Source organism: Pseudophryne corroboree, chromosome 1 (genome assembly GCF_028390025.1).
Source record: "Pseudophryne corroboree isolate aPseCor3 chromosome 1, aPseCor3.hap2, whole genome shotgun sequence".
Lineage (NCBI taxonomy): Eukaryota > Metazoa > Chordata > Amphibia > Anura > Myobatrachidae > Pseudophryne > Pseudophryne corroboree.
In genome coordinates this window covers 597,509,823-597,534,829 of record NC_086444.1, presented here as the reverse complement: position 1 = coordinate 597,534,829, position 25,007 = coordinate 597,509,823, and the positions used below count along the sequence as shown (strand labels likewise).

Genomic DNA, 25,007 nt, shown 5'->3' with positions numbered 1-25,007 from the left:
ACTAATAAGTGTCCATGGTACACCGCTCCACTAGGCTGTATGCTAAATCAAGTGGTGTTCCTGCATACCAATACAAAACCTGTTCCTACTCCATGATGCAAACTACATTTTAATATGATGGTGTTAAAGAGATATGCATTCACGCTCTATAGTGCTCAATCACAATTTCACAGTATAATGATGTATTCTATGCAGTCTTTCCACATGCAAACATTTCAGAAAAACCATTAAAAGATGTCAAGAAGGTAATACACAATTATGTAGTACAATGCAACATCATCTGTCAATGTCTCCCAAAAGTACAGAGTCCGATTCAGGGATGTACACAGTAGCACAGCCGCTGCGACTTTGTATGCAGTGGCTGTGCTAAAATATGTCAATGCAGCAAGAGGTATCTGGAGTAGAAAGAACCCCACTGCATGGTTTCGTGATCCGCTGCTGCATCCGAAGACGCATCATAGGATCATCTGCATGAACGTTATCTGTTAACCCTTAGGATGGGTGGTATTCATGTGACCAGCAGTCGGGAGACCGACGGTCACATGACCTCCACCGACATCCCGCCTCCTCACTATCCCGATGGTCGGCATGCCGACCAACAGGGACTATTTCCACCCGTGGGTGTCCACGATACCCATAGAGTGGGAATAGAACCCGCGGCGTCGGTATGCTGCCGGGATCCCGGCATCGGTATGCTGACCGGCGGTCAGACATACTACACCCCTTAGGATGGCCAGTGATTTCCTGCTGCCAGGGCCAGTGCAGCGGTGTCCGAGGACGCTGCCACTGGCCTCAGCATGCCCAGAAAACAGGTCGACATGGCTCAGTTTTCTGTAACGCTGGAAGTCGCTGCCCCAAGCATCAGCAGCATGTGATCTCACAGAATAAGATTTGCACATACACAGCTCTCGCACCATCGGGTTTGTCTACCTCTATGAATTAGGCCCAGAAATATGTGCCAACTTGAAAACCTCTGCAGGAATAATCCATGCTTTTATTTATTGTCCAAGTACTCAAAACTCACTTAGCTCTTCCCTGGAGAAAGTTAAAAATGTGGTTACTTCATTTAAATTCTTGTTGAAGTCAATGGACAGTGTGCTAATCTTTTTCTTGATGTTCTTAATTTTCTGGAAGAAATAAAGAATGATTTAGTTGATATGTAAAGTATGACTTTGTCCGGGTTAAGATGAGAGAAACCCAAGAGTCTTTTCAAAATATCAAACATTACACGTTAACAAGTGGAAATGTGGAGACAGAAGCTGGCAAATATATAATTTACACTAGTGATGTGCAACATGCAATCCTTCAAGCGGGATGCGCTTTGTTGTAGCTTGTAATGCTGGTCTCTTTCATTGACTAAATGTGTTAACCGACGTTAGTACGGGAAGTAAGAATAATGTAAAACCTTTTTGAAAGTTAGATGGCTGCCCAATGCAGCCTCCATAGCGCATCATGTTGCCCATTACTTATTTACGCAATAGTACTTGAAAAAATGTGCTCAACAAAGTTTGTAATTAATATGTACAGGGATAATAGCAAGAGACTAAGCAAGTAATAAGAGGATTTTAATTACCTGCCGGTAAATCCTTTTCTCGGAGTACTTAAGGGATACTCTGTGTCACCCCTGTCTGTCTACCCTTTACCTTTAGAATGTAAGCTCTCACGAGTAGGGCCCTCTTCCCTCATGTGCTTATCCTTTTCTTACTTTAATAATCCTCAACTGCCCAAATCCTGCAGTTTTTGGCCACTTTGAAACCTATCTCTAGGTCGTTTACTGGTGTAGTTATGCTTAGTTACCCTGTACTTGTCCTATATTGTCTTCAACTGTAAGTCACTATTTTCCGGTTTGATTATGTACTCTGTAATTGGGCGCTGCGGAACCCTTGTGGCGCAATATAAATAAAGGATAATAATAATAATAATAATAATAATACTGGAGTTACTTAGTACAATGGGGTATAGATGGGGTCCAAAGGAGCCGGTGCACTTTAAATTATTCAACAGGGTGTCCACCGCTACTGCTTGAGGGTCCCTCGACCTGGAACAATATCTCTGAAGTTTCTTGTTGAGGCGAGACGCCATCATGTCTATTTGAGGAATTCCCCAACGACTTGTCACTTCTGCAAAGATCTCTTGATGAAGACCCCACTCTCCTGGATGGAGATCGTGTCTGCTGAGGAAGTTGCTTCCCAGTTGTCCACTCCTGGAATGAAGACTGCCGACAGAGCGCTTGCATGTTTCTCCGCCCAGCGAAGAACTTTTGTGCCTCCGCCATCGCCGCTCTGCTCTTTGTTCCGCCCTGGCGGTTTATGTACGCCACTGCTGTTATGTTGTCTGACTGAATCAAGACGGGCAGACCGCGAAGATGTTCCGCTTGCAGAAGGCCGTTGTAAATGGCCCTTAATTCCAGAATGCTTATGTGCAGACAAGCTTCCTGGCTTGACCATTTTCCCTGGAAATTTTTCCCCTGTATGACTGCTCCTCAGCCTCGGAGACCTGCATCTGTGGTCACCAGGATCCAATCCTGAATCCCGAACCTGCGTCCCTCTAGGAGGTGAGAACTGTGCAGCCACCCCAGGAGAGAGATTCTGGTCCTGGAAGATAGGATTATTTTCCGGTGCATGTACAGGTGAGACCCGGACCACTTGTCCAACAGGTCCCACTGAAATACCCTGGCATGGAACCTGCCAAACTGAATGGCCTCGTAGGCCGCCACCATCTTCCCCAGCAACCAAGTGCATTGAAGAATCGACACTCTTGCCGGTTTCAGAATCTGTTTTACCATGTTCTGTATTTCCAGAGCCTTTTCCACTGGAAGAAAAACTTTCTGTAATTCTGTATCCAGGATCATACCCAAGAATGACAGCCGTGTTGTCGGAACCAACTGTGATTTTGGCAAGTTTAGGAGCCAACCATGTTGTTGCAGAATTGTCAGGGAGAGCGTAACATTTTCAGTAATTGCTCCTTGGATCTCGCCTTTATCAGGAGATCGTCCAAGTACGGGAGAATTGTGATTCCCTGCTTGCGCAGGAGAACCATTTCCGCCATAGCCTTGGTGAAAATCCTTGCAGCCGTGGACAGACCAAACGGCAACGTCTGAAATTGGTAATGACAATCCTGAAAAGCAAAGCTCAGATAAGCCTGATGTGGAGGATATATGGGGACGTGTAAGTAGGCATCCTTTATGTCGACCGACACCATAAAATCCCCCTTCTCCAGACTGGAGATCACTGCTCGGAGAGATTCCTTCTTGAACTTGAATTTTTTTAGATAGAAATTGAGCGATTTTAGGTTCAGAATCGGTCTGACTGAGCCATCCGGCTTCGGGACCACGAACAGGCTCGAATAAAAGCCTTCCCCCTGTTGTGACAGGGGTACCGTGACAATGACTTGATTTTGACACAGCTTTAGTATTGCAGCGCATACTACCTCCCTTTCTGGAAGAGAAGCTGGCAAGGTCGATTTGAGAAATTGGTCAGGGGGCACGTCTTGAAACTCCAATTTGTACCCTTGGGCTACTATTTCTAATATCCAAGGATCCAGGGCAGGTGAACCCAGACCTGACTGGAGAGTTGAAGACGTGCCCCCACCGTTGCGGACTCCCGCAGAGGAGCCCCAGCGTCATGCGGTGGATTTGGTAGAAGCCGGGGAGGACTTCTGCTCTTGGGAACTTGCCACAGCCTGTGACCTTTTTCCCCTTCCTCTCGTAGCTAGGAAGGAAGACCCTCATCCTTTTTTGTATTTATTGGGTCGAAAGGACTGCATCTGATAGTGGGGCGTTTTCTTTTGTTGTGCAGAGACATAAGGTAGAAACGATGACTTACCCGCGGTAGCCGTAGATACCAGGTCAGCGAGGCAGTCACCAAACAAGACACCACATTTATACGGCAGAGACTCCATAGCCTTCTTAGAGTCAGCATCAGCATTCCATTGATGAATCCACAATGCCCTCCTAGCCGAGACTGCCATGGCATTGACCCTTGATCCCAAAAGGCCAATCTCCCTCGCAGCTTCCTTTAGATAGGCTGCAGCGTTCCTGATATGACCCAGTGTCAAAAGAACGCTATCCTTGTCCAGGGTATCTATATCAGATGACAAGTTATCTGCCCACTTTTCAATAGCGCTACTCACCCATGCCGATGCAACGGCAGGCCTAAGCAGCGTACCTGTAGTGACAAATGGATTTTAGTGTATTTTCCTGCTTACGATCCGCAGGATCCTTTAGGGCCGCCGTGTCAGGAGACGGAAGCGCCACCTTTTTTGACAGACGCGATAGAGCTTTGTCCACCGTTGGGGTTGACTCCCACATTTCCCTGTCCCCAGAGGGGAACGGATATGCCACCAGAATTCTCTTGGGAACCTGTAACTTCTTGTCAGGATTTTCCCAAGCTTTTTCAAAAAGAGCGTTCAGTTCATGAGAGGGAGGAAACGTCACCTCAGGTTTCTTTCCGTTATACATACAGACCCTAGTATCAGGAACAGCAGGGTCCTCCGTGATATGTAATACGTCTTATCGCCACAATCATGTACTGAATGCTCTTAGCCAGTTTAGGATTCAATCTGGCATCACTATAGTCGACACTGGAATCAGAGTCCGTGTCGGTATCTGCATCCGCTATCTGGGTAAATGAACGCTTCTGTGACCCCGAGGGGGTCTGAACTTGTGATAATGCATCCTCCATGTATTTTCTCCATGTCTGGTTCTGAAACTCAGATTTATCTAATCCCTTATTCAACCGAGTCACATTTGCATTCAAAACATTTACCCAATCAGCCGTCGGCGGTGCCGACACGGTCACTCCCACAATCTTTTCTGTCCCCACTCCAGCCTCCTCCTGGGAAGAGTACTCAGCCTCAGACATGTCGACACACGCGTACAGACACCCACAACCACACTGGGGCTATAGGGGACAGACCCACAGCAAAGCCTGCTAGAGAAACACAGAGGGAGTTTTGCCAGCTCACAACCCAGCGCCTATCCCGGTACTGAAAACGAGTAAAATAATGCATCAGACTTGTTAGCGCTTTTATACTAATAAAACAGCACCAAATTACTGTCCTCCCCCCCCCCCCCCCGTTTTGCACCGTTACTTGTACAGCAGTGTAGGTCAGGACCAGCCTCTCTGCAGCTCTGTGAAGAGAAAATGGCACCGATTAGAGCTGTGAGGGCTAAGCCACGACCCCTTAATGGCGTGCTTCAGCCCCGCTATTTTTCAAATCTTTATACTGGCGGGGGTCTGATTTTAGTGCCTAGGCACTGTAAGCCTCTTTTGCCAGTCTATATATTGAGGTTTATGCTGCCCAAGGCGCCCACCCTGCACCCTGTAGTGCCGCTGTGTGTGTGGGAGCATGGCGCGCAGCACGGCAGCTGCGCGGTACCTCAAAGCAGTCACTGAAGTCTTCTGATCTTCTTCTACTCACCAGTCTTCTGACTTCTGGCTCTGCAAGGGGGGTGACGGCGCGGCTCTGGGAACGAGCATCTAGGCGTACCTAGCGATCAGACCCTCTGGAGCTAATGGTGTCCAGTAGCCTAAGAAGCAGAGCCTTGAAACTCACAGAAGTAGGTCTGCTTCTCTCCCCTCAGTCCCACGAAGCAGGGAGCCTGTTGCCAGCAGGTCTCCCTGAAAATAAAAAACCTAACAAAGTCTTTTTCAGAAAAACTCAGGAGAGCTCCTCAGTGTGCATCCAGTCTCACTGGGCACAGAATCTAACTGGAGTCTTGAGGAGGGACATAGAGGGAGGAGCCAGTTCACACCCCTTTTAAAGTCTTAAAGTGCCCATGTCTCCTGCGGATCCCGTCTATACCCCATGGTTCTTGAAGCATTCCCAGCATCCTCTAGGACGTATGAGAAAATAAAAAATAAGATTTTACTTACCGATAAATCTATTTCTCGTAGTCCGTAGTGGATGCTGGGGACTCCGTCAGGACCATGGGGAATAGCGGCTCCGCAGGAGACAGGGCACAAAAATAAAGCTTTAGGATCAGGTGGTGTGCACTGGCTCCTCCCCCTATGACCCTCCTCCAAGCCTCAGTTAGGATACTGTGCCCGGACGAGCGTACACAATAAGGAAGGATATTGAATCCCGGGTAAGACTCATACCAGCCACACCAATCACACCGTACAACTTGTGATCTGAACCCAGTTAACAGTATGACAAACGTAGGAGCCTCTGAACAGACGGCTCACAACAATAACAACCCGATTTTTTTGTAACAATAACTATGTACAAGTATTGCAGACAATCCGCACTTGGGATGGGCGCCCAGCATCCACTACGGACTACGAGAAATAGATTTATCGGTAAGTAAAATCTTATTTTCTCTGACGTCCTAAGTGGATGCTGGGGACTCCGTCAGGACCATGAGGATTATACCAAAGCTCCCAAACGGGCGGGAGAGTGCGGATGACTCTGCAGCACCGAATGAGAGAACTCCAGGTCCTCTTTAGCCAGGGTATCAAATTTGTAGAATTTTACAAACGTGTTCTCCCCCGACCACGTAGCTGCTCGGCAGAGTTGTAATGCCGAGACCCCCCCGGGCAGCCGCCCAGGATGAGCCCACTTTCCTTGTGGAATGGGCCTTGACAGATTTTGGTTGTGGCAAGCCTGCCACAGAATGTGCAAGTTGAATTGTGCTACAAATCCAACGAGCAATCGTCTGCTTAGAAGCAGGAGCACCCAGCTTGTTGGGTGCATACAATATAAACAGCGAGTCAGACTTTCTGACTCCAGCCGTTCTTGAAATATATATTTTCAATGCCCGGACCACGTCCAACAACTTGGAATCCTCCAAATCGTTAGTAGCCGCAGGCACCACAATAGGCTGGTTCAGGTGAAACGCTGACACCACCTTAGGCAGAAAATGAGGACGCGTCCGCAGTTCTGCCCTGTCCGAATGGAAAATCAGATATGGGCTCTTATATGATAAAGCCGCTAATTCTGATACTCTCCTGGCTGAAGCCAGGGCCAGTAGCATGGTTACTTTCCATGTAAGATATTTCAACTCCACCGATTTGAGTGGCTCAAACCAATGGGATTTGAGAAAATCCAAAACTACATTAAGATCCCACGGTGCAACTGGGGGCACAAATGGGGGCTGTATATGTAGTACTCCTTTTACAAAAGTCTGGACTTCAGGAACTGAAGCCAATTCTTTCTGGAAGAAAATCGACAGGGCCGAAATTTGAACCTTAATGGACCCCAATTTGAGGCCCATAGACAATCCTGTTTGCAGGAAATGTAGGAATCGACCCAGTTGAAATTCCTCCGTGGGGGCCTTCCTGGCCTCACACCACGCAACATATTTTCTCCAAATGCGGTGATAATGTTGTGCAGTCACCTCCTTCCTGGCTTTTACCAGTGTAGGAATGACCTCTTCCGGAATGCCTTTTTCCCTTAGAATTCGGCGTTCAACCGCCAAGCCGTCAAACGCAGCCGCGGTAAGTCTTGGAATAGACACGGTCCCTGCTGAAGCAGGTCCCGTCTTAGAGGTAGATGCCACGGATCCTCCGTGAGCATCTCTTGAAGTTCCGGGTACCAAGTTCTTCTTGGCCAATCCGGAGCCACGAGTATCGTTCTTACTCCCCTTTGCCGTATAATTCTCAGTACTTTTGGTATGAGAGGCAGAGGAGGGAACACATACACTGACTGGAACACCCACGGTGTTACCAGAGCGTCCACAGCTATTGCCTGAGGGTCTCTTGACCTGGCGCAATACCTGTCCAGTTTTTTGTTGAGGCGGGACGCCATCATATCCACCTTTGGTTTTTCCCAACGGTTCACAATCATGTGGAAGACTTCTGGATGAAGTCCCCACTCTCCCAGGTGTAGATCGTGTCTGCTGCGGAAGTCTGCTTCCCAGTTGTCCACTCCCGGAATGAACACTGCTGACAGTGCTATCACATGATCTTCCGCCCAGCGAAGAATCCTTGCAGCTTCTGCCATTGCTGTCCTGCTTCTTGTGCCGCCCTGTCTGTTTACGTGGGCGACTGCCGTGATGTTGTCCGACTGGATCAACACCGGCGGACCCTGAAGCAGGGGTTTTGCCAGACTTAGAGCATTGTAAATCGCTCTTAGCTCCAATATATTTATGTGAAAAGACATCTCCAGGCTTGACCATACTCCCTGGAAGTTTCTTCCCTGTGTGACCGCTCCCCAGCCTCTCAGACTGGCATCCGTTGTCACCAGGACCCAGTCCTGTATGCCGAATCTGCGGCCCTCTAACAGATGAGCACTCTGCAACCACCACAGAAGAGACACCCTTGTCCGTGGTGATAAGGTTATCCGCTGGTGCATCTGCAGATGCGATCCGGACCATTTGTCCAACAGATCCCACTGAAAAGTTCGTGCGTGGAATCTGCCGAATGGAATCGCTTCGTAAGAAGCCACCATCTTTCCCAGGACTCTTGTGCATTGATGCACAGACACTTTTCCTGGTTTTAGGAGGTTCCTGACAAGTTTGGATAACTCCTTGGCTTTCTCCTCCGGAAGAAACACCTTTTTCTGAACCGTGTCCAGAATCATTCCCAGGAACAGCAGACGTGTTGTCGGTGTCAACTGAGATTTTGGAAAATTCAGAATCCACCCGTGTTGTTGCAGCACTAATTGGGTTAGTGCTACTCCGTCCTCCAGCTGTTCTCTGGACCTTGCCCTTATCAGGAGATCGTCCAAGTAAGGGATAATTAATACGCCTCTTCTTCGAAGAAGAATCATCATTTCGGCCATTACCTTGGTAAAGACCCGAGGTGCCGTGGACAATCCAAACGGCAGCGTCTGAAACGGATAATGACAGTTTTGCACCACGAACCTGAGGTACCCTTGATGTGAAGGGCAAATTGGGACATGCAGGTAAGCATCCTTTATGTCCAGGGACACCATAAAGTCCCCTTCTTCCAGATTCGCTATCACTGCTCTGAGTGACTCCATCTTGAACTTGAATTTTTGTATGTACAGGTTCAAAGATTTCAGATTTAGAATAGGTCTTACCGAGCCGTCCGGCTTCGGTACCACAAATAGCGTGGAGTAATACCCTTTTCCTTGTTGTAGGAGGGGTACCTTGACTATCACCTGCTGAGAAAACAGCTTGTGAATGGCTTCCAATACCGTCGCCCTGTCTGAGGGAGACGTTGGCAAAGCAGACTTTAGGAACCGGCGAGGGGGAGACTTCTCGAATTCCAACCTGTAACCCTGAGATACTACCTGCAGGATCCAGGGGTCCACCTGTGAGCAAGCCCACTGTGCGCTGAAATTCTTGAGTCGACCCCCCACCGCTCCTGAGTCCGCTTGTAAAGCCCCAGCGTCATGCTGAGGGCTTTGCAGAACCCTGGGAGGGCTTCTGTTCCTGGGCAGGGGCTGCTTGCTGCCCTCTCTTACCACTTCCTCTGCCCCGGGGCAGATATGACTGTCCTTTTGCCCGCTTGTTCTTATAGGACCGAAAGGACTGCGGCTGAAAAGACGGTGTCTTTTTCTGTTGGGAGGGGGTCTGAGGTAAAAAGGTGGATTTTCCGCTAGTTGCCGTGGCCACCAGATCCGATAGACCGACGCCAAATAATTCCTCCCCTTTATACGGCAATACTTCCATATTTAGTTTAGAATCCGCATCACCTGACCACTGTCGCGTCCATAAACTTCTTCTGGCAGATATGGACATCGCATTTACTCTCGATGCCAGAGTGCAAATTATCCCTCTGAGCATCTCGCATATAAAGAAAAGCATCCTTTAATTGCTCTATAGTCAATAAAATACTGTCCCTATCCAGGGTATCAATATTTTCAGTCAGGGAATCCGACCAGACCACCCCAGCACTGCACATCCAGGCTGAGGCGATGGCTGGTCGCAGTATAACACCAGTATGTGTGTATATACTTTTTAGGGTAGTTTCCAGCCTCCTATCAGCTGGATCCTTGAGGGCGGCCGTATCAGGAGACGGTAACGCCACTTGTTTTGATAAGCGTGTGAGCGCCTTATCCACCCTAGGGGGTGTTTCCCAGCGCGCCCTAACCTCTGGCGGGAAAGGGTATAATGCCAATAACTTTTTTGAAATTAGCACTTTTCTATCTGGGTTAACCCACGCTTCATCACATACATCATTCAATTCCTCTGATTCAGGAAAAACTACAGGTAGTTTTTTCACCCCCCACATAATACCCCTTTTTGTGGTACTTGCAGTATCAGAGATATGCAAAGCCTCCTTCATTGCCGTGATCATATAACGTGTGGCCCTACTTGAAAATACGTTTGTTTCTTCACCGTCGACACTAGATTCAGTGTCCGTGTCTGGGTCTGTGTCGACCGACTGAGGTAAAGGGCGTTTTACAGCCCCTGACGGTGTCTGAGACGCCTGGGCAGGTACCAACTGGTTTTCCGGCCGTCTCATGTCGTCAACTGATTTTTGTAATGTGCTGACATTATCACGTAATTCCATAAACAAAGCCATCCATTCCGGTGTCGACTCCCTGGGGGGTGACATCACCATTATCGGCAATTGCTCTGCCTCCACACCAACATCGTCCTCATACATGTCGACACACACGTACCGACACACAGCAGACACACAGGGAATGCTCTTATCGAAGACAGGACCCCACTAGCCCTTTGGGGAGACAGAGGGAGAGTTTGCCAGCACACACCCAAGCGCTATAATATATATGGGAACAACCTTATATAAGTGTTGTATCCTTATAGCAGCTTAAATATATAAAATATCGCCAAACAAAGTGCCCCCCCTCTCTGTTTTACCCTGTTTCTGTAGTGCAGTGCAGGGGAGAGTCCTGGGAGCCTTCCTCACAGCGGAGCTGAGCAGGAAAATGGCGCTGTGTGCTGAGGAGAATAAGCCCCGCCCCCTATTCCGGCGGGCTTTTCTCCCGGAGTTTGAGATATCTGGCATGGGTTTAATACATCCATATAGTCTCAAGGGCTATATGTGATGTATTTTTTAGCCATAAAAGGTATTATACATTGCTGCCCAGGGCGCCCCCAGCAGCGCCCTGCACCCTCCGTGACCTATGGTGTGAAGTGTGTGACAACAATGGCGCACAGCTGCAGTGCTGTGCGCTACTTTCATGAAGACTGAAAAGCCTTCTGCCGCCGGTTTCTGGACCTTCAATCTTCAGCATCTGCAAGGGGGGTCGGCGGCGCGGCTCCGGGACGAACCCCAGGGTGAGACCTGTGTTCCGACTCCCTCTGGAGCTAATGGTGTCCAGTAGCCTAAGAAGCCAATCCATCCTGCACGCAGGTGAGTTGAACTTCTCTCCCCTAAGTCCCTCGATGCAGTGAGCCTGTTGCCAGCAGGACTCACTGAACATAAAAAACCTAAAAACTTTTTCTAAGCAGCTCCTTAAGAGAGCCACCTAGATTGCACCCTGCTCGGACGGGCACAAAAACCTAACTGAGGCTTGGAGGGGGGTCATAGGGGGAGGAGCCAGTGCACACCACCTGATCCTAAAGCTTTATTTTTGTACCCTGTCTCCTGCGGAGCCGCTATTCCCCATGGTCCTGACGGAGTCCCCAGCATCCACTTAGGACGTCAGAGAAAAAGTTTTTAAATTAACTGAAGAAAATTCCTCTGGAGCTCTAGAGTGTGCATCCTCTCCTGAGGGCACATTTTTCTAAACTGGGCTGTGGGGGAGGGCATAGAGGGGAGGAGCCAGCACGCCCTGTTGAAGAATTTAAAGTGCACCGGCTCCTTTGGACCCCATCTATACCCCAACGTACTAAGTGACCCCAGTATACCTTATGGATGATAGAGAAATAGGTAGATGGATCTGATACATTTGGCATATTAGCTGTGATTGTACTGCATGGAGGCAATAGAAGAAAGAGCTTTAATTTTCTAAACTATAATAGAATTTAAATGGCTGTTATGTTTTCGACATAGGTGCTTATAAATATCACACACTGTAGAACAGATATAAACCTTACCTGTTGTATCTCAGCAGAAAGGTTTAAGCCATTCCTTTGACCCCATTTAAGCAATCTTTCCAAGAACCTCTTTGCCTCTGGTTTCATAGAATCGGGAGGAAGAATTTTCTGTAATAGTTCAAACGTACAACAGTTAAAATTAATATCTGCATAGTGGCGATGATAAATTAACACTAACACAAAAAGGTTGGGTGTTCTATTAATTATGAAGTCATTTATATAGCGCACATATTCTGCAGTGCTTTATAGACTATTTAATCATTCACATTAGTCCCTGCTTAAAGCTTACAATCTATATTAAACATAGAAACATAGAATTTGACGGCAGATAAGAACCACTTGGCCCATCTAGTTGCCCCTTTTTTATTTTATCCTTTAGGCAATCTCAACCCTTTTTTAACCTTAATTCTTTGTAAGGATATTCATATGCCTGTCCCAAGCATGTTTAAATTGCTCTACAGTCTTAGCCTTTACCACCTCTGATGGGAGGCTATTCCACTTGTCCACTACCCTTTGTGTGAAGTAATTTTTCCTTAAATTTCCCCTGAACCTCCCCCCCTCCAGTCTCAAAGTATGCCCTCGAGTTCTAATACTTATTTTCCTTTGAAGAATGTTTCCCTCCTGAACTTTGTTAAGACCCTTGATATATTTGAAAGTTTCTATCATGTCCCACCTTTCCCTTCTCTCCTCCAAACTATACATGTTAAGATCTTTTTGCCTTTCCGGGTAAGTTTTGTGATGTAGGCCATGCACCATTTTAGTTGCCCTTCTTTGTACACTCTCTAATGTATTTATATCCTTCTGGAGATAGGGTCTCCAGAACTGGACACAGTATTCCAGATGGGGCCGTACCAATGACCTATACAGTGGCATTATCACTTTTTTTTTCCTGCTACTGATTCCTCTCCCTATGCAACCAAGCATCTAACTTGCCTTTCTCATTGCTTTGTTGCATTGCTTTCCTGCCTTCAAGTCACTTGAAATAGTGACTCCTAAATCTCTTTCCTCCTCAGTAGTTTCCATTATAGTACCCTTGATACTATACTTAGCCTTTGGGTTTTTGAGACCCAAGTGCATGATTTTGCATTTTTTAGCATTAAACTGTAGTTGCCACGTTCTTGACCATTTCTCAAGCCTACCTAGGTCATTAATCATTTGTTTGACCCCTCCCGGTGTGTCTACCCTGTTGCATATCTTTGTATCATCTGCAAAAAGGCATATCTTCCCTTCAATACCATCTGCAATGTCACCAACAAAGATATTAAAGAGAACTGGACCAAGTACAGATCCCTGGGGTACTCCACTGGTAACATTTCCCTCCATAGATTGCACTCCATTAACTACGACTGTCTGTTTCCTATCCTGCAACCAGGTTCTTATCCATTTAACTGATTTATAATCCACCCCCAGGCTTTCAAGTTTATTTAGCAGTCTGCGATGTGGGACAGTGTCAAATGCCTTACTAAAGTCTAGATATGCTACATCTACAGCTCCCCCTTGATCTATTATTTTCATCACAGAGTCAAAAAAGTCAATAAGATTTATTTGGCATGATCTCCCACCAGTAAATCCATGCTGTTTTGGATCCTGTAATGTTGTTTGATTTAAGATATTCCACTACTCTTTCTTTTAATAGTTTTTCCATTACTTTCCCTACAACTGATGTAAGGCTTACTGGTCTGTAGTTACTTGCTTCTTCCTTGCTTCCACTTTTGTGCAGTGGAACTACATTTGCTCTTTTCCAGTCCTCTGGAATAGCACCTGTATTTAGTGACTGGTTAAATAATTCTGTTAAAGGTGTAACCAGCACATCTTTTAGCTCTTTGAGTATCCTTGGGTGTATCCCATCTGGTCCCATTGATTTATCCACTTTTAGTTTTGAAAGTTCTGTTAGGACCTTCTCCTCTGTAAATGTATTTTCATCTACCTTATTTTTATGAATGTCCTTGCAACTTAACTGTGGCCCCATCCCTTCTTCTGTAGTAAATACTGAGCAAAAATAATTATTTAGGTGATCTGCTATTGCCTTGTCTCCCTCCATCAAATGCCCACTCTCTGTCTTAAGTCTTATTATTCCTCCATTTGATTTTCTCCTTTCACTTATATACTTAAAAAAAGTTTTGCCCCCTTTATCTACTGACTGGGCCATTTTCTCCACAGCTTCTGCCTTTGCACATCTGATCACTTTCTTAGCATCCTTCCGTCTGTCCAGATACACCTCTTTGTCGTTATTATTTTGAGTCTGTTTGTATTTCCTAAAAGCCATCTTTTTTGCTTTCACACCAGTTGATACTTCTTTTGTGAACCACACTGGCTTCCTTTTCCTGGTGCTTTTCCTAACCATTTTGATACAAAGGTCTGTTGCACTTAGCATTGCACTTTTCAGTTTTTTCCACCTCTCCTGCACTCCTTCCAAGTTCCTCCAGTCTGCCAATGAATCACTTAAACATCTCCCCATTTTTGCAAAGTCAGCATTTCTAAAATCCAACACCTTTGTTTTTGTGTGACAGGCGTTGGATCCTGTCTTTATACTAAACCATACTGCTTGATGATCACTGGATCCCAGGTGCTAACCCACATATATATCAGATATCCTATCACCATTTGTAAGAATTAGATCTAATATTGAGTCTTTGCGAGTGGGCTCCCTCACCAATTGCTTGAGAGATGCTCCCTGTAAGGAATGTAGAAATTTGCCACTTGTAGCTGAACTTGCAAAAGACCCCTCCCAATTTACATCAGGTAAATTAAAGTCTCCCATGATTATGACTTCTCCCTTAAAAGCCATTTTAGATGTGTGCGGGCAATATGAACGATCTCGTTCAGCAATGAATGAGAAATCGTCCATAATCGCTCAAAGTGTATGCACCAACGATGAACGATGCGCGGCTCCGCGTCGTTCATCGTTGGTTCTCCGTCACTTTGCAATGCGAGTGATCGGTCATTGTCAAAATCGAATGCATCGGCAAGTGTGTAGGGCCGTATATCTCTGCAAGCTGTTGTCGTATAGTTTGCAGTCAAGATGCCAGAGTACCACAATTTAAGAACTTTAAATGAGGCTTGATAGTAGGTGCCAGAGAGATGGGTCATTCCACCTCCGAAATCAAAATATGAAATTTGGATTTTCACTAACAACAATTTCAAGGGTGTACAGTGATTGCACAACATCAGGGAAGACATCCAGCATGCTACACCGCTATGGCAGACTAAAAGCTCTTGGGTGATTCTCCAGAAAGTGAACATAAAGTCCTAGGCATCACACGCTTTTACCTCCCCCCCCCCCCCCCCCTTTTAAACTGGTCTGTTAAGAAATTGTTCTTACCCTATAACTTAAGACCCACTAAAATCTTGATATTTTGGAGAAGTATGCAGTCTGAATTTGTGTAGCTTTCCCGTGCATCACAGAATCGCCCTCTTAATGATCATAGACAGCATAGCCTGGCATGCATTGTAATATCTGACCAGCATGTGACATTGTCGCAGATACAAGTAACATAAGTGTTTACACAGCGCAACGCTCCATTTCTTCTATGGGGAACAGTCTGCTAACAGCCCACTCGGGTCCATAGCTAACCCCTCAGCACAAGACTCTGCATTCCCTGGATTCATGAACACCCCTACTGGATGCAAGCTGACTGGAAATGTGTAGCCTTATTCAATGAGTCAAGGTTACAACTGTTTCGGGCAGATGGACAATTACACGTGAGGAGAAAACACCACAAGGCAACAAGGTACAGTCCAGGGCAGTGGTAGTTCTATTATGGTGTGGAGTGTTTTCAGCTGGTATACATTAGCACCTCTGGTACATCTGCAGACATTACTGACCAGCGAACTTCAAGTACCCATCCTTGCGGATCATTTGCATCCTTTTTTGTCATGCATTCACTAAAACGAGGGCAGGCTCTTTCTGCACGACTTCGAAGCCATCAGATTATGGCTGGAGGAGCATTCCTCCGCGTTTGGCCTCATGAGTTGGCTGAATCAGAAAGAGATCTGGGGAATTTAGAGACCAAGTCAACATCTAAAGCAATATAAAAAAGTTTTGCAGAGTTTTGCGATCCTTGCCACAACACAGCGAATCAGCTTAGTGCTAATGCGATGAGTCTTATCCCCTGGCCAGCATACTGCGAATGTGCGAGATCTCGCAACCATCGCAAGAACTCTGTGCATGCCCAGACCCCCAGCAGCCGCAGGTCAGCACACATGCAGGTAACACCTGTCAATATGCAAAAAATAATAATTTTTTTTATTTTATATATATTATATATATATTATATATATATATATATATATATATATATATATATATATATATATATATAGTAGAAAAGGAATATTCGGCACTCTTACCTATGAAGAAATTCACCTCACCGGGTGCCCTCCAAGCTTAAGAAAGCTATACAGATAGATGTAATGGCGGCACTCTCGGATTTCTACAAAGCAGTAACGGAGACCACTCGGTTCTGCTTGAACTAACGTTTCGGTTTTAATCAACCGTCATCAGAGGATACAAAATACAATATAATACAATCTTACCTTTATACTCTAAAGAACACCCTCGTGCACCGTCCCCGACTTACGCCGCCGGACCTACTTCCGGGTACGTCATCACACAGAGACCACAGGGTCAACGTGACGACGTTTGCCCGCCCAGTGAACAAAACCATCACCATGGTAACAGTAAAACATAACAGGATCATTTGCGGAGCTGGAAATTAGGTTACAATCATAATTTAGATACTTTGTAAAATTCTACATATCGCAATGTTGAAAAGTCATGTAAACCTAACTCAACCATACCAAAATTACAGTTATGATGGTTATTGAAGAAATGCATATATATATTCTTACAGGAAACAAGTAAGTGACAGCGTCTCATTGAGGCCATTAGGAGCCACCGTGTTAAGCCGGTGTATCCAACGTGCCTCCTTCTGCAACAGTATCTTCTGTCTATCCCCCCCTCGTTTAGTTAAAGGGACCTGCTCTAACATTTTATATCGAAGGGTGGCAAGACTGTGCTGGTGTGCTCTAAAATGTTTAGCAACCGGTTGGTCCACTTGCTTACCCTCCAGTATCTGTTTTATAGCACTCCTGTGTTGACCCATGCGCACTTTAAATGGGCAGGACGTTTTGCCTATGTAATAGAGCCCACATGGGCATTTAATGCAATATACTATAAAATCACTTGTACAGGTGAGAACTTGTTTAATCTTGATTTTAACGCCGGTGTGCGGATGTGTGATGTAGTCACCGGTCTCCAGATACTGACAAGTCACACAGCCAATGCATTTATAATTCCCTGGTTTTTTGGTCAGAAAGGTGGCCGTCTCTGCAGCAGCATATCGTGAGATGTCATTGTGTACAACAGCATCTCGTATGTTGCTGCCCCTCCTATAGCATGACATCAATTTGCTAGAACTAATGCTAGAGAGATCTGGGTCCCTCTGTATTATAGGCCATAATCTTTTGGCCGTTTTATTAATTATGTGACTCGATGTAGTATAATCAGTCACACAGACAAACACATCCTGAGCCTGTTTTTTAGGTGCTGTAACTGTGACGGGAATTTTAGGTTGAGACATGGCCTTTTGTCTGGCTGATCGTAACAATTCACTGTTATACCCCCTCTCCAGAAATCTGGAAGTCATAAGTTCCATTTGCCTATGCTCTTCTTCTGTACTGCTACAAATACAATGTACCCGTAGGTACTGTGAGTACGGGAGACCACTTTTCAAGGGTTTTGGATGATGGCTGGAGGCTAATAGTAGACTGTTAACATCAGTCGGTTTTTGGTAAATGGAGGTGATGAATAAGCCATTCTTTCTAACTATTTTCACATCCAGGAAATAAATGGATTCTGCCTGTATATCAAAAGTAAATTTGATCGAATCTTCCATCAAATTAACTTGATGCATCATATCTATAAAGGTCTCACGTGTCCCTGTCCATAGCATGAATACATCATCAATATAGCGAGTATACATCGCTATATTGGATTTATACTGGGGATTAGAAAAAAATAATGCCTGTTCCACACAGAACATGAAGGCATTAGCATATGCCGGTGCGGCACAAGACCCCATCGCACAGCCTTTTATTTGTTGAAAAAATTCATTATTAAATAAAAAGTAGTTCCTGTTAAGTATAAGTTGCATTAGATCCATAAAAAATTGGATCACAGGACCTGTAAATTTGGGATTACCATCTATGAGGTTGCTTACTGCTTCCAGTCCACGGCTATGTGGAATGCTGGTGTACAGGCTAACAACGTCAGCCGTACATAACCAACAAGTTTCTGGAAGATTATTTACCTCACGTAATTTTTGTAAAAAAGTGGAGGTGTCTTTTAAATAGGTTACCTCACTCTGTATTACAGGCTGCAAAAAATAATCAACATATTTAGATACATTAGTATACAAAGAGCCCCTAGCTGATATTATCGGCCGTCCCGGGGGACGGACTGGGTCTTTATGCAACTCGATCAAATTTACTTTTGATATACAGGCAGAATCCATTAATTTCCTGGATGTGAAAATAGTTAGAAAGAATGGCTTATTCATCACCTCCATTTACCAAAAACCGACTGATGTTAACAGTCTACTATTAGCCTCCAGCCATCATCCAAAACCCTTGAAAAGTGGTCTCCCGTACTCACAGTACCTACGGGTACATTGTATTTGTAGCAGTACAGAAGAAGAGCATAGGCAAATGGAACTTATGACTTCCAGATTTCTGGAGAGGGGGTATAACAGTGAATTGTTACGATCAGCCAGACAAAAGGCCATGTCTCAACCTAAAATTCCCGTCACAGTTACAGCACCTAAAAAACAGGCTCAGGATGTGTTTGTCTGTGTGACTGATTATACTACATCGAGTCACATAATTAATAAAACGGCCAAAAGATTATGGCCTATAATACAGAGGGACCCAGATCTCTCTAGCATTAGTTCTAGCAAATTGATGTCATGCTATAGGAGGGGCAGCAACATACGAGATGCTGTTGTACACAATGACATCTCACGATATGCTGCTGCAGAGACGGCCACCTTTCTGACCAAAAAACCAGGGAATTATAAATGCATTGGCTGTGTGACTGGTCAGTATCTGGAGACCGGTGACTACATCACACATCCGCACACCGGCGTTAAAATCAAGATTAAACAAGTTCTCACCTGTACAAGTGATTTTATAGTATATTGCATTAAATGCCCATGTGGGCTCTATTACATAGGCAAAACGTCCTGCCCATTTAAAGTGCGCATGGGTCAACACAGGAGTGCTATAAAACAGATACTGGAGGGTAAGCAAGTGGACCAACCGGTTGCTAAACATTTTAGAGCACACCAGCACAGTCTTGCCACCCTTCGATATAAAATGTTAGAGCAGGTCCCTTTAACTAAACGAGGGGGGGATAGACAGAAGATACTGTTGCAGAAGGAGGCACGTTGGATACACCGGCTTAACACGGTGGCTCCTAATGGCCTCAATGAGACGCTGTCACTTACTTGTTTCCTGTAAGAATATATATATGCATTTCTTCAATAACCATCATAACTGTAATTTTGGTATGGCTGAGTTAGGTTTACATGACTTTTCAACATTGCGATATGTAGAATTTTACAAAGTATCTAAATTATGATTGTAACCTAATTTCCAGCTCCGCAAATGATCCTGTTATGTTTTACTGTTACCATGGTGATGGTTTTGTTCACTGGGCGGGCAAACGTCGTCACGTTGACCCTGTGGTCTCTGTGTGATGACGTACCCGGAAGTAGGTCCGGCGGCGTAAGTCGGGGACGGTGCACGAGGGTGTTCTTTAGAGTATAAAGGTAAGATTGTATTATATTGTATTTTGTATCCTCTGATGACGGTTGATTAAAACCGAAACGTTAGTTCAAGCAGAACCGAGTGGTCTCCGTTACTGCTTTGTAGAAATCCGAGAGTGCCGCCATTACATCTATCTATCTATATATATATATATATATATATATATATATATATATATATATATATATTTTATTATTTTATATTAATATTATTTTATATTTATATTATATTATAGTATTTTTCGGACCATAAGACGCACTTTTTCTCCCCAAAAATGTGGGGGAAAAAGTATGTGCGTCTTATGGAGCGAATAAGAGCAGATGCAGATGGAGTTCGCGTGTAGCGGCGGGTCCTGGATGCTGCTGCTGCTGCTGAGCCGTCATCAGCAGAGCGCGGCGCATCTCAGAGCCCAGCAGCAGAGCCCGGCATCATGTGACTTCCCCCCCCCGCTCCCCCACACCTCCTCCCTCCTCAGGAGTTTCCCTGCAGGCAGCGTTAGCTGAGTGCCTGGACATGGGGGAACCGGCGGGTCCTGGATGCTGCTGCTGCGCCGTCATCAGCAGAGCGCGGCGCATCTCAGAGCCCAGCAGCAGAGCCCGGCATCTACCCCACACCTCCTTGGTCCTCAGGAGTGCACCCGGGGCAAGCGTTAGCTGAGAGCCTGGACGCGGGGAACCACTGGTACTGTCTACAATATATGTGTGTGTGTGTGTGTGTGTGTGTGTCTGTGTGTGCTGGCTCTGGTGTGTGTGTGTGTGTGTGTGTGTGTGTGTGTGTGTGTGTGTGTGTGTGTGTGTGTGTGTGTGTGTGTGTGTGTGTGTGTCTGTCTGTCTGTCTATGCTGGCTCTTTTTTTTCCAGTTTACTTACTCTAAAAACTAGGTGCGTCTTATGGTCCGGCGCGTCTTATGGTCCGAAAAATACGGTAATATGAGTGCGCTTATAGTTTTTTTAATACATGGATGATTTTCTGTCGTCATAGATGTTTGCAGATACTGTAGAGAAGGGGGATTTTTTGTTACCTCCTTAAATACATGCAGAGGCTTGTTATAGGTGTCACATAGCACTGGTTATAGTACATTTGACACTTACTACCTCATCATACATATCACCCTCTGACCAGTCTGCGGCTACACAGCAAGCAGCATTGCACAGTCACAGAAAACCTTTACTTTTTCAGCAATTTGTTCTATAGTAGCTCCTCTATGGGATCAGACCAGACGGACTAACCTTTGCTCCCTACACGCATCAATGATCCTTGGGCGCCCCTGATCAATCTATGGCATACATGAAGACAGATCCATCTCCTCTCCTTTTTCCATAAGTAGCAAAGTACTCTGATACAACTGTAATTCTAAAAGTGACCTGGACAGAATGTGTATTACTGAGGCAGGATAGGTGAGCAAGGACCTTGTAGAAGGGACACGCATCAGGAGATAACTACTGGCTGAACTATCTATCTGTTTACTAGACTTAAGGACCGTATTCACGGGCAGATCTAGGGAGATATGTGTGCTGAGCGGTTTGCTCAGCACACATATCTCTCCCCCCGCTCAGCTCAGCGTGATGTGTGCTGAGCGTGTGGGGGGAGCGGGGGAGGCCGCTCATTTCACCCAGCGGGTGAAGTGAGCGACCTGCTAGATTGGCCTGCATGCAGGCCAATCTAGCACCAGCAATAGCGATGCGCGGGGCTATCGCTGTGAGGGGTACTCACGGAGCGATCGCTGCTTAGAATCTAAGCAATCTAGTCAGATTGCTTAGATTTTAAGCAGCGATCGCTCCGTGACTACCCCCCTTTAATGCAGTAGGGCAGATTACAGAGCTGTGCAGTATTAGAATACATCTGAAAGACTGGGACAGAGGTGTGACTGGATAAAACCTTTTCATGAACAGATGAATACATCGACTATATAAAACTTTCAATTTCCCCCCCAAAAAAACTGGCAGTCTGGATTGCTTTTGATTAACCACCTTATTTAACAAAAACCCCTATTTTGAATAACTCTGCATGCCTTAACTAGCATTTTTAATACAACAATCATGCTAATGAAGCCCTTAGCCTTTTCCATAGATGGACTGTGTAGAAAATTCAATAAAAGTTGTAGAGTGTTATCATCAAAACAGTTTTAAATCATTTAGTGATATCACAGGAATTCACGTTCAATTTCAAGGATACTAGAAGTAAATCTGAGGCTACATAAAGCAACTAATACCATTCACACACTGTGGGCTGGATGTAATGAAGTCCAAGTTGGCCGGAGGTGCGGGTTCCCAGCTACATTTTTTTTAAAGAAGCAGTCATTTACAAGGCATGGTTTTGCCTTGTACATGATTGCTGCTTTAAAAAAATAAAAATAAAATAAAAAAAATCAGAGTTCGGGCGGGAACCCGCACCTCATTACATCCGGCCCTGTATATGCAGGCATACCAATACCGTGGCAGAAATTTGAATGTTTGACATTCATATTTGCTAGCTACAAAGCAATTTTGCAAGCTACTATTCCCTGTTATCAGTTATTTCTACAATAAGATGCAGATTGAGGAGTCCATCTTCCATGGAATTCTGCCTAACAAAACTTTGCACAGCTGTTTGAGAGGAACTGCTCATGTGTCAGAAAACAGCATTTCCTGACACTTTACTACCGACTATCCTTAATTGTGTTTTTTGGTTTTATGGTATGGATTAAATCATTTAACAATATCCTAAATAGTTTAGTGAATTTTAAATGATAATGAAAAACATAGCAATACATACCCCCCCAGGCAGCAAATTAAACTTTCACTTAGAAATAACTTATTTAACTGTTATTCATATTGCGTACACAATAGTTCAGTCATTCACATTAGGCCCTGCACCAGTGGTGCTTAAAATTTATGTTCACATGGACACACATATATACTGTACTAGGGTTTATTTATTTTAGTTAGAAGCCAATGAACCTACCAGTAAGTTTTTGAAGTGTGGAAAAAACGCACGCAACCGTGGACAGAACACACAAACTCCAAACATAAATTGCCCGTTTCAGGAATTTAACATATCACTGTGAAAACGTAAAGCTAATCACTACTTCAACTATTCAAAGACAGGTGAAAAACAATGAACTCTTTCCTGGATATATGCCACAGCAAGAATCTGACCTGTAAGTGCTCAAGTCTTCTGTACACATCTTCCCGCATACTTTTCTCTACATCAAACTCGGACAAAATCTTATCGGCCTCTGTACTTGCTGTACGGACATCCTTATTGGAAGACACGTGCTGTGGGAAGTCCAGCATGTTCCTCTGAACTGGAATAGTAAACAGAGTTGTATTTTATAGGTGATGTAAGGACACAGTGCAAACCAGGACAGCAATTGTACAGATGACACAAATAGAGAATAGGAGCCATTACGCTATGGATCCCACATTAATCCTTTTAGCAATGATAGAATGCTGGAAATTTCCCGTAGTTACAGTAGCGTTCAATGAGCAACCAATGGTCTATACAAATGCTGAGCTTATGGTTCTCTTATTAACGCTTTTAGGAGAATAGAGCAAAATAAAAAGAAATTGTATTATATTCATTATAAACACTGGTACATTCTATTACATTCATTTTGCTTGTTAAATATTACCTTTTCAGCATCATAACCATAAAAATAAGAATTTACTTACCGATAATTCTATTTCTCGTAGTCCGTAGTGGATGCTGGGACTTCCGTAAGGACCATGGGGATTAGCGGCTCCGCAGGAGACTGGGCACAAAGTAAAAGCTTTAGGACTAGCTGGTGTGCACTGGCTCCTCCCCCTATGACCCTCCTCCAAGCCTCAGTTAGGATACTGTGCCCGGACGAGCGTACACAATAAGGAAGGATTTTGAATCCCGGGTAAGACTCATACCAGCCACACCGTACAACTTGTGATCTGAACCCAGTTAACAGTATGATAACAGAAGGAGCCTCTAAAAAGATGGCTCACAACAATAAACAACCCGATTTTTTGTAACAATAACTATATACAAGTATTGCAGACAATCCGCACTTGGGATGGGCGCCCAGCATCCACTACGGACTACGAGAAATAGAATTATCGGTAAGTAAATTCTTATTTTCTCTGACGTCCTAGTGGATGCTGGGACTTCCGTAAGGACCATGGGGATTATACCAAAGCTCCCAAACGGGCGGGAGAGTGCGGATGACTCTGCAGCACCGAATGAGAGAACTCCAGGTCCTCCTCAGCCAGGGTATCGAATTTGTAAAATTTTGCAAACGTGTTTGCCCCTGACCAAGTAGCTGCTCGGCAAAGTTGTAAAGCCGAGACCCCTCGGGCAGCCGCCCAAGATGAGCCCACTTTCCTTGTGGAATGGGCTTTAACAGATTTTGGCTGTGGCAGTCCTGCCACAGAATGTGCAAGCTGAATTGTACTACAAATCCAACGAGCAATCGTCTGCTTAGAAGCAGGAGCACCCAGCTTGTTGGGTGCATACAGGATAAACAGCGAGTCAGATTTTCTGACTCCAGCCGTCCTGGAAACATATATTTTCAGGGCCCTGACTATGTCCAGTAACTTGGAGTCCTCCAAGTCCCTAGTAGCTGCAGGTACCACAATAGGTTGGTTCATGTGAAACGCTGAAACCACCTTAGGGAGAAATTGAGGACGAGTCCTCAATTCTGCCCTGTCTGAATGAAAAATTAGGTAAGGGCTTTTAAATGATAAAGCCGCCAATTCTAAGACACGCCTGGCTGAAGCCAGGGCTAACAGCATTACCACTTTCCATGTGAGATATTTCAAGTCCACAGTGGTGAGTGGTTCAAACCAATGTGATTTTAGGAACCCTAAAACTACATTGAGATCCCAAGGTGCCACTGGTGGCACAAAAGGAGGCTGTATATGCAGTACCCCCTTGACAAACGTCTGAACTTCAGGCACTGAAGCCAGTTCTTTCTGGAAGAAGATCGACAGGGCCGAAATTTGAACCTTAATGGATCCTAATTTTAGGCCCATAGACAGTCCTGCTTGCAGGAAATGTAAGAAACGACCCAGTTGAAATTCCTCTGTGGGGGCCTTCTTGGCCTCACACCACGCAACATATTTTCGCCAAATGCGGTGATAATGTTTCGCGGTTACATCCTTCCTGGCTTTGATCAGGGTAGGGATGACTTCATCTGGAATGCCTTTTTCCATCAGGATCCGGCGTTCAACCGCCATGCCGTCAAACGCAGCCGCGGTAAGTCTTGGAACAGACAGGGTCCCTGCTGGAGCAGGTCCTTTCTTAGAGGTAGA

General features: G+C 45.2%; 1 protein-coding gene across 3 annotated transcripts in view; it reads right to left on the bottom strand.

Moving 5' to 3' along the window:
- Positions 1–25,007, bottom strand: part of THOP1 (thimet oligopeptidase 1) — an 81,500-nt gene that overhangs the window by 42,276 nt on the left and 14,217 nt on the right. For all 3 annotated transcript variants that reach the window (XM_063914289.1, XM_063914288.1, XM_063914287.1), the window contains exons 3-5: positions 22,884–23,032; positions 11,921–12,028; positions 1,025–1,127 (exon numbers count right to left, since the gene is read on the bottom strand). In XM_063914289.1, coding sequence (XP_063770359.1) covers positions 1,025–1,127; positions 11,921–12,028; positions 22,884–23,032 — 360 coding nt within the window. The remainder of the gene's footprint in view (positions 1–1,024; positions 1,128–11,920; positions 12,029–22,883; positions 23,033–25,007) is intronic.